Below are 10,993 nucleotides of genomic sequence, written 5' to 3'. Positions count from 1 at the left end.
CATCACAGCACTATGTCTGTAGCATGTATGTGTGGACACTAATCCCTTTCACACTACCTAACACCCTGCACTGCAACAGCTACACTATATCACTATCTAACCTACACTGACTATCTCCAACTAACTATCTGTATTATATATAAGCTAACTAACTATCTAATGTAATTGGATAAGAAATAGGATCCAGATGATAGCACAGAGCACAGCAATGTCACTGCTCTCTCTGTCAGATCTGCAAAAGAAGAGCAGAAAATGGCTGCTGGGGAGGTTCTTATATAGTAAGGGGTAGGCAACTTTCCTATTGGTTGCTAAGGATGGTGCTAAGCTCAGACAAAGATATTGCAGCCTTCTCATTGGCCCACAAGCAAGAAGGGAGGTTACTGATGGAAAAAAAAAATCTAGAATATTTGCGATTGCGAATATATAGCCCTATATTCTACATCTTTGCGAATTCTCAAAGTGCAGATATTCGCAATGAAAATTAACGAATAGAATATTTGCAATTATCACTACCTATTACACCTTGCTGCACTGATTGCGGATCCAAATTGCCATTATACAGCTCTGAAATTCCAGCAAACCGTTCTTATTATTAGGGTGCAAGTGCTGTGTGATACAGGCATTAACAGGGGTTATTACAAGGAAATATTTCTACATCTTATTTGCCCTCGTGCGGTGCAGTTATATGTTCTAAAGAATTTTTTGGCTTGTATTAGTGGGAAGAAAAGGGCTTATTAGCTGTTGAGTGGTGAAGTGAGAAAATCACAGCCCTTTTTGCCGTGTATTAGTGACAAAAGTAAAATATATTTGCCATTCAGCGGTGCAGTTAGTGATGAGCGTCAGGGGCAATATTTGAATTTGCGATATTTCGCAAATAGTTGGTAGAATATTCGTCATATATTCGAGAATTCGCGAATTCAAGATTATTTTCTTGATCGCGAAAAATCGGCAATGTAATATTCGTCTAATGCACTTGAAATACAGGCGTGGGTCACTATAGCTACATTTTTCAAGCTGCTAGATGTTTCCTGAGACTGGAGAAAATGGTCGGCACGGCAGAACATTACAATAGCTTTATATACAGATAGAACGCTCCAATATATTTGCGATTGCGAAATCGGCACCAATGATACGAATATTTTGACGCAATACATGCAATTTCACATTTTAACAGGTCTGACTACTTATTAGCGATTGGTGCACTAAGTATTGTTGTAAACTTGTGACATCACAGCACTATGTATGTGTGTATGTAGCATGTATGTATGGACAGCAGAACCTATCAGCTCCACTATATCAGGATATAACCTACACTGACTATGTCCCACTAACTATGTGAATTATATACAGTATATAAGCTAACTATCTATCTAATGTAATGACATAGGAAAGCAGAGAACACAGCAATAACACTGCTGTCTCTCTCAGATCTGCAAAATACTGCATACATTGGCTGCTGGGGAGGTTCATATATATTAAAGGTGTAGGCAACTTTCCTATTGGTTGCTAGGGGTGTTGCTAAGCTCAAACAAAGACATCGCAGGCTTCTCATTGGCCCACAAGCAAGAAGGGAGGTTACTGTTGGGAAAAAAAATCTTGAAGTGCCGATATTCGCGAATAATATTCACTATTCAAATATTCAAGCCCAACACTACTTATTAGCCTCTGTGTGGTGAAGTGACACAATTACAGACTTTTTTGGGGTGTTTTAATTTCCTTTTTATTAATTTTCTTGATCTAACAGTATGTCAGACAGAAAAGTGCCAGCCCCTGGCGCAGGCACAGGTCTTAGCAGAGTAAGGAGGAGCAGGAGTCGCAGCGAGAGGCCTGAGCTCAAGGTGTCATCTAGAGGTCGTGTCTTGACTAGTGATGAGCGGCAGGGGCAGTGATTAGAATATTTTTTTGCACGACGTGCAACTTCACATTTTAGCAGGTCTGACTACAGATTACTGATTGGTGCACTAAGTATTGTTGTGAACTTGACATTGCTTCCTTCTCATTGGCCCACAAGCAAGAAGCATGGAGGAATCATGTGTTCAGATGGAAAAAAATGCCGAATATCCGATATAAGGAATATATAGCCCTATATTCTCGAATATTTGTGCTCAACACTAGTTTTGACCAGCAACCCAGCGGTTCTTGAATGGTTGACTTGGTCATCCACTTTGTCCTAAGTGACATCAGACACTCGCAACCAAGAGTAGGTGGGTTAGTCAGACACAACCCTTAGTTGGCATGGCCCAGGAGAAGGCCATGTGCCCTCACCTGTCCTTAACCTGCCTCTGTCCTTTTTCTGTTCCCTCAGCCAGAGAAGTATTATACAGGGAGTGCAGAATTATTAGGCAAGTTGTATTTTTGAGGATTAATTTTATTATTGAACAACAACCATGTTCTCAATGAACCCAAAAAACTCATTAATATCAAAGCTGAATATTTTTGGAAGTAGTTTTTAGTTTGTTTTTAGTTTTAGCTATTTTAGGGGGATATCTGTGTGTGCAGGTGACTATTACTGTGCATAATTATTAGGCAACTTAACAAAAAACAAATATATACCCATTTCAATTATTTATTTTTACCAGTGAAACCAATATAACATCTCAACATTCACAAATATACATTTCTGACATTCAAAAACAAAACAAAAACAAATCAGTAACCAATATAGCCACCTTTCTTTGCAAGGACACTCAAAAGCCTGCCATCCATGGATTCTGTCAGTGTTTTGAGCTGTTCATCATCAACATTGCGTGCAGCAGCAACCACAGCCTCCCAGACACTGTTCAGAGAGGTGTACTGTTTTCCCTCCTTGTAAATCTCACATTTGATGATGGACCACAGGTTCTCAATGGGGTTCAGATCAGGTGAACAAGGAGGCCATGTCATTAGATTTTCTTCTTTTATCCCCTTTCTTGCCAGCCACGCTGTGGAGTACATGGACGCGTGTGATGGAGCATTGTCCTGCATGAAAATCATGTTTTTCTTGAAGGATGCAGACTTCTTCCTGTACCACTGCTTGAAGAAGGTGTCTTCCAGAAACTGGCAGTAGGACTGGGAGTTGAGCTTGACTCCATCCTCAACCCGAAAAGGCCCCACAAGCTCATCTTTGATGATACCAGCCCAAACCAGTACTCCACCTCCACCTTGCTGGCGTCTGAGTCGGACTGGAGCTCTCTGCCCTTTACCAATCCAGCCACGGGCCCATCCATCTGGCCCATCAAGACTCACTCTCATTTCATCAGTCCATAAAACCTTAGAAAAATCAGTCTTGAGATATTTCTTGGCCCAGTCTTGACGTTTCAGCTTGTGTGTCTTGTTCAGTGGTGGTCGTCTTTCAGCCTTTCTTACCTTGGCCATGTCTCTGAGTATTGCACACCTTGTGCTTTTGGGCACTCCAGTGATGTTGCAGCTCTGAAATATGGCCAAACTGGTGGCAAGTGGCATCTTGGCAGCTGCCCGCTTGACTTTTCTCAGTTCATGGGCAGTTATTTTGCGCCTTGGTTTTTCCACACGCTTCTTGCGACCCTGTTGACTATTTTGAATGAAACGCTTGATTGTTCGATGATCACGCTTCAGAAGCTTTGCAATTTTAAGAGTGCTGCATCCCTCTGCAAGATATCTCACTATTTTTGACTTTTCAGAGCCTGTCAAGTCCTTCTTTTGACCCATTTTGCCAAAGGAAAGGAAGTTGCCTAATAATTATGCACACCTAATATAGGGTGTTGATGTCATTAGACCACACCCCTTCTCATTACAGAGATGCACATCACCTAATATGCTTAATTGGTAGTAGGCTTTTGAGCCTATACAGCTTTGAGTAAGACAACATGCATAAAGAGGATGATGTGGTCAAAATACTCATTTGCCTAATAATTCTGCACGCAGTGTATGCTGTGGGCTCAACTCCACTATACAGCGAGGACGAGCTACTAGAGGACAGTCAGCAGCTACTGGCCAGGCAAGATGTGGAGGAGACATCCACCGCTTCTTCCGGTAGGCGGGCAAGTAGTGATGAGGAGAGTGGTGTGGGAGCTGGTGTTGTGAGCGGTCAGGCTCCTGACCCAGAGACTGTTGAGGAGGACATCAGTGACGTGCAGACAGTACTTGATGATGATGATGTAGCTGATCACATTTGGGAGCCGGGTGACAAAGGGGCTTCATCATCTTAGCGAGCACAATGATGGGTAATGGCAATCGCGCCAACCCCTATAATTGAACCCCCCAGATGCCGTATGCTTTGCTGATCACGGCATCTGATGCTACAATTGTGGGCTTTCAGGGGATAATCTGGTAAAAAAATAAAAATAAAAAATACATACCTTATCCGTTTGCTCACGGAGAGCAATGGCCATCTCGATTGAAGACCCCGCACAAAATCATCATGACAAGATTTTGCACAGTATTTTCAATCAAGATGGCAAGCCACGGCCTCTACAAGAGCAAATGGATGATGTGAATGTTTTTTGGGTTTTTTTTAACGCAATTTCAGGAAAAATTAAATTTGGCACCATGAAGCGTGAGGAAATCCGACAAATCTAATTTTTCCTGAAATTCCAATCAAAGTCAATTCATTTGGCTTCAATTCACTCAAAACTAATTAAAAGTTTGCTAAAGTACAGGGACACTTTACTGTCTTGATATATGATTTAATTCTAATTTTATGACCAAATATAAAGAAATAAATAATCCTTAGATTATATCTCGACTGAATTCGTTATTTTTATTTAATTAATCACAGAGGTCCATGGGGAGGTCCAGTGGAGATCTCTGAGGTCTACAGCTTGTACAAATAAAAGTATAAAATGACCGTGTTAGGATTCATTCTAAAAATTTCTGCTTAGCAATGACACCGAGCTCTGCGCTATTATTGTCTGATCTATTTCTTATTAAAGCACCAATATAAGCAAGATTTATCTATCCGCTCACATGGACATTCTACAGAGCAGAGATAAAGCTGAGGTGAGCTTCATGCGTATACTGGACATGACATAGAATAGCACTGCTATAAAGAACTTTTGTATAATTTTCTTTTATAGTGTTTGAAAAAGGTCAGAATTGACCGAAACGTCACACTGTCACTTCAAGTTGTTTTGCATAAGAAAAACCAAAAAATAAATACATCTCTATATCACCATATTCACTGGAGTGCTGAAGTTTCTATATTGATACTATTGAGGGCTAGGAACCGACAACCCCAGCACCCACATAACCAGGATGAGGTGCTGCGCCACCCTACTTACCTATTAACTGCTATAAAGAACAATGTCATTCATTAACACTGGACTCCTAATCATGAGCAGAGACTTAATCTAATATAGAAAGCTGAGTGTATGTGTGTATGTCCACTAAAGACATTCGCACCGTCACATTTACAATTTGACACACAGGTACATCAGGTGTTTGGGAAAGTTTTAGATCGGGTCTCAGCTCTCTAGGAGGTACCGTTCCTGAGATATTCCCAAAAAATGCATTAGCCAATAGAAGCCTGGTCACATGACCCTTATCAGCCATGTAAATAGGATTTTGAAATTCTGAGACATTAGGGTATGACCGCCCTAATAGAGGCCAATGTTTTTTTTTATTATGGTTTGTATCTTAGGAACAAAAGGATGGTAGATAGTTATAAAAGGAATGCGTGGTGAGGATGTGGGTTTGGCGGATATAGAGGGAGCCGATTTGGCCAAGGTAAGTTCTTGTTCCAAGAGCCTAGTGGGATAGCCTCTCTCTGTAAATTTGCTCGCCATTTCATTAAGGCGTTGGTTACAAAGGGAAGACTCAGCTACAATCCTAGACACACGTTTAAACTGGGACCAGGGTAGGGAATGTTTGGTATTTTGGGGATGACAACTGGAGTAATGTAGCAATGTGTTACGATCTTTGGATTTTAGAAGTATAGAGACTATTGACGTCTAGTGTAACTAGTAAGCAGTCTGTAATGAAGAGATAACAGATAAAAAATGTGTCGTGTCTAATAGAAAAGACCGGGTATTTTTGATGAGTGGAGTAAGAATTCTTTCAAGAAATATGGAAAGTGGAGAGAGAATAGAATCTGTAGATGCTACTATAGGTCGACCTGGAGGATTGGTGAGTTTCTTATGGATCTTAGGCAGTGTGTAGAAAAAAGGAGTGACCGGGTGATCGTTGATGAGGAAGGTGTAGGTAGCTTTGTCAATTGTGCCTAACTGGTAGTGATAGTCAAGTAAGGAAATGATTTCTTTCTTAATACGGAAAATGGGGTTCCTAGTCACTTTAGAGTAGGTATTGATATCGGTCAATTGTCTTTTAATTTCAGTGACATAGGCTATAGCGTCCATCACAACAATAGCCCCACCTTTATCGTCCGGTTTTATTGTGATGTTTTTGTCGTCCCTCAGTATATTGAGGGCGATCTGTTTCTCACTTGTGAGATTACGTGGAATGTGCATGAATCTATCCTTAGAATGTTTTAAACTAGTATCAAGGTTAATAAAGGCTTCCGCTGCGTGATACTGTTTAGGGGGCATGAAGGTACTCTTGTTATTAAGGTTAAGGGATTTGATGGATAAATCAGAGGTCAGAGCCGATGTGGGGGGCATTGATGGTTGTGTTTGTTGTGAAAAATGCACCTTGAGTCTAATTGATCTGTAAAAGCGTTGTAATTCCTGTTCCAGGGAAAAGGAGTGGACTGGGTCGAACGGGCAGAAAGATAGTCCCTTAGATAATATATTAAGTTCATCAGGGGATAGTGTACGTCACAGATGTCAATCTCATGGCCCTCCAGCTGTTGCAAAACGACAGCTCCCAGCATGCTCTGATAGCTGTAGGATGTCCAGGCATGATGGTAGTTGTAGTTTTTCAACAGCTGTCGGGCCATGAGTTTGACATCTCTGGTGTACGTGATGAGATGTTCACTACTATATCCGTACCTGAGAACGTGTTTGTATCCCCAGTTGGTTCCGATTGGTGTCGTCCCCTTCCTCGGCATATGCGGGGGGTCTTGTCCTTCCCGGGTGATACCCGTGTCGTTGAAAAAACCGCTGGTTCCGGTAGCTGATGGATCGCTCGCTTCCTGAAGAGGATGAGGCGTAACCTGTAAAGGTGGAGTAATCGTTACCCGTGGAGGTATTTTGCCACTGCCATCTATAGACTCGCTGGAGTTGATAGTCTTCAGAATTGCGGTTAAACCTGTTGCGTTTGGTGGACTCAAGCTATTTTCGGTGGTCGCTCAGAATTCGTTTGGTCTTTTGTTTGAGGTCGGGCCACTCTTCTGATGGAATTGTAGAAACCAGTTGTGTTTCAATTGCTGTAAATTTTTCTTTAGACTCATTAATATATTTTTGCAGGAATTCAATGCTTAAGACAATGATGTCTAGGGAGCATTTATTGATGATAGATTCAAACTTTTTGCAGTATTCGTTATTGTTGGGAAATAGGGTAGGTCGGAGATGGACCCGAAGACCCCTTGGAATCTTCTTTTGTTTAAAATATTCAGCAAGGGTGGTACAGTGTAATTCTGTAGCAATGAGTTTCTTTGACTCGCGTTCCCAGTCCCGTGACCGGAATTCACTGGGTGATTTATGCAAAAAGTTGCTTGATGTGTGTACTTGTGACACTAGTTATAGTGGATACTGTCGATATCTTTAAAAAACACACACAAACATTAATTGAAATTGATGAAATATACCCGTGTGAAGCCGGGTCATTCTGGTAGTAAACTTAATAAGTTTACAATAATCTTTCCCCAATAAATCTTATATAGCTCCCTTTGGTCTATGACCTGCTGCCTGAAGATTGGACTGCATGTTCAATGTGGCAGATTCCCTTTTATGGCTTTTTTTGCTGATGAAATTCTGTATATTTATTTGAAATAAGTAAACTGTGCCTTAATTATGAAATATAAAAAAAATGAAAAAAAAAAATCTCAAATTATATTAACTATTAGCACTAGTGTGACTATTCACATATGTGATATCATCTGTTCACCCTGACACTAGAGTTCAGCACATTTCTTGAAATTAGTTTCTTTTCCGATCCTCATAAATCCGGCCAGAAGATTGGATTCAGATAGAAATAGATTTGACCTAAATTAAAAGTACATTGACAAGTTGTCTGACACTCTGGGGTCTCTGAAGACTGTTTCCAGACCCTTTTCAAGCTCTTTAATGCAAAGACAACATTTGTAATGTCAAATTATGACTGACATAATATATAGCTATGGGTAAACGACAGTCACTGTTCGAGTGAAGAAACACATTGCCCAGAAAATAAGTAAAAACACCAACCCTGGTGTCCTTTTGACTGCCTGATCACTATTTGTCAAGTTCCTCTGCTTCAGCTGTTTCCTTTTCTGGATCCTCCTTTGTGCATAGAGGAATCCATCCTACCATTCCGGAGCCAGCAACTGCCATCTCTGTATCCTATGGATACACCTAAACCCAGAATTGTGCCTAATTGGCACAACTATTAGAGGTGAACCTCTGTATATTGTGCCCACCCGACACTGGCCCAGTCATAGTGATCCTGTGCTATTGGAGTACCTGTATGTGTGATTCTTTATTTTTTTTCCCCCTTTTCCCCCGAGAAAATAGGCAGAATTTTAGTCATGGCATAGAGAGTTTATTCCAGTAAACAGGCCAAAGATTGGGGCAGGCAGCACAGGATTAGTACAATAAACAGGCAGAGGTCAGTGCAGATGGCAGTATGTTAAACTGTCAGAAATCAAGCATGGAAGATCAAATGGCAACAACAGTTTCACAGGAAAATAGCAAACTAGGGAACCTTTTTGGTCAAGCACCCTCCCCACAGGGGAAGGTGCCTTAAATACCCTGGGAAGGCTAGCCATAGGCTGTAGCAGATTAGGAAGCGTGCTCGCCTTTTAAGAGTCAGGGATGACTGCAGGCAAGAGAGAAGCCACAGCCCTAGTATCGAGTGCACACAACAAACACTATTCCAGCGGGTGTGCCCTCTGGGAAAGAGCAGGGAAATTGCATCAGGCGCGGACCTTCAGTGTTACAGACACACGGTTATAGCAAATTCAGTTATGGTACATCTCTCAATGTCAAGCAGTAGCTACAAAAACAAGAAAATATAAAGCATACAGTATATAGAGAGTAGCTTTTAAATTTACAAGCCACCTACCTCATTTGGGATCAAGCGTTCTGATGACGCAGTAATCTAGTTCCTTTAAAGTTAGAGATCCTATATAAGGCCAACAAATATGGGTTTTCATCTTTCAGACAATTAACTTTAAACTCATGTGAAGCTTTTAGTTATCTTATTCTTATCTTTTTTTCTGCAGATGGTATTGAAAAATAATATCACCTTAATCGTCCTTCTTGGATTTTCAAATATTCAAAAATCTACATTTCTGTTTTTCTCACTACTGTTTATAATATACTGTTTGACCATCTTAGGAAACCTTCTCATCATGGTCTTGTATTTACTGAATAAATCCCTTCAGTCCCCCATGTACTTCTTCATTACACAGCTGTCATTATGTGACCTGATGGTCACGATGGATATTGTGCCCACCCTACTTCACACTGTACTGTATGGAGAAAGTACTTTATCTTTCATTGGCTGCATTTTCCAGTTTTGTGTCTTTGTCCCATCTGAGTCGTCGGAATGTCTTCTACTGTCAGTGATGTCTTATGATCGTTATCTGGCAATCTGTAACCCTCTTCGGTATAACTCCATCATGAACCATAGGTTTTGTGTGACATCAGTAATAGTGACTTGGTTGGTTGGTTTTATGGTGTTGTTGATCGATGTAATTTATATGTATGGTTTGCACTTCTGTGGACCACATATTATTGACCATTTCTACTGTGACTTGGAACCTATACTGCAGCTCTCCTGCTCTGACACATCCAAATTTCATAAACAGATTCTTATAACAGGATCTTTGGTTCTTATGGGACCTTTAATAGTTATTGTGATGTCCTATGTGTACATTGTGATCACCATTCTGAAGATCCCATCCAACACCGGAAGACATAAAGCCTTCTCCACCTGTAGCTCCCACCTCATTGTAGTTTCCTTATTTTATGGAACATTAATAACTGCTTATATGTTTCCAACAAAAGGACAATCATTGATTATAAACAAGGCCTTGTCTCTGATTTATACTGTGCTAATTCCATTACTTAATCCTATTATATACACTCTGAGGAACAAAGACTTTAAAGGAGCTTTTCATAAACTGAGGCTTATTTCCTGATTTGTTTATGGTTTATAAATAATGTAGTACCTTCTCTGGTTGACTATTTACGGCACCTTCCCCTATGGGAGGGTGTCTGAGCAATAGGTTCTCTAACTTGCTAGTCACTGCAAAGGTGCACTGACTTACCATTCTTATTTCCTGTGGTCAACCTCTGCCTGTTTACCAGATCTGTTACCCTCTGCTGCCTGACCCCCAATTGGTCCTGAGATGCATGTCCGGACTCACTGTCTGTTCATCTGATTGAACAAACTCTGTTTGACCTAACCTGGGCCTGTCCAATGACTACACTCTAGCTGGTCACCTTGGTTCAATGCACCAGTGTCTTTTGACCCACCTGAGTCAGCTGTCACTGAACAGAAACCACTTCAAGAGGTAGTGGCCCTCTCAGTTCCCCCTGGACCAAATCCCTGTACAGAGGTTACAAAGTGAAGGGTAGTATGGGGGGCTACTTAGATAATGCCACTAGAAGCAGCCTCAAGCCAAATTTTTTTCAGTGACACAGTGGGTCCACATCCACTTTGTGACCGTTTAAAAAGTTCCCCTTGTGTGCAACAAAAAGTGTCACATGATCTAAGATGTGAGTATAAATACACCTGTTCTGAAAGGTTCTCAAGTCTGTAACACTACTAAGGCTATGTTCACATCTGCGTTCAAGCTCTCCGTTCCTGTAGTCCGTCCGGAAGTAGAAAAAAAAATCGAAAAACGTATCCGTTCAACCTCACATAGAAACTAATTGACGTATGTATGCATACGTTTGACTCAGTTAGTTGGTAATACATCCGGAATACGTTTTTT

The 10,993-nt window shown here is 40.9% G+C and overlaps 1 protein-coding gene across 1 annotated transcript; it reads left to right on the top strand.

Moving 5' to 3' along the window:
- The first annotated feature begins 5,628 nt into the window (after nucleotides 1–5,628).
- Nucleotides 5,629–10,195, top strand: LOC120989129 (olfactory receptor 10A7-like). Its single transcript, XM_040417046.1, has 2 exons — nucleotides 5,629–5,682; nucleotides 9,275–10,195. The coding sequence occupies exons 1-2, from the start codon at nucleotides 5,629–5,631 to the stop codon at nucleotides 10,193–10,195; spliced, it is 975 nt and encodes a 324-aa protein (XP_040272980.1).
- The last annotated feature ends 798 nt before the right edge of the window (nucleotides 10,196–10,993 follow it).

The sequence above is a fragment of the Bufo bufo genome, chromosome 1, assembly GCF_905171765.1.
Source record: "Bufo bufo chromosome 1, aBufBuf1.1, whole genome shotgun sequence".
In the NCBI taxonomy this organism is placed as follows: domain Eukaryota; kingdom Metazoa; phylum Chordata; class Amphibia; order Anura; family Bufonidae; genus Bufo; species Bufo bufo.
This window is presented reverse-complemented; position numbering and strand designations above follow the sequence as displayed.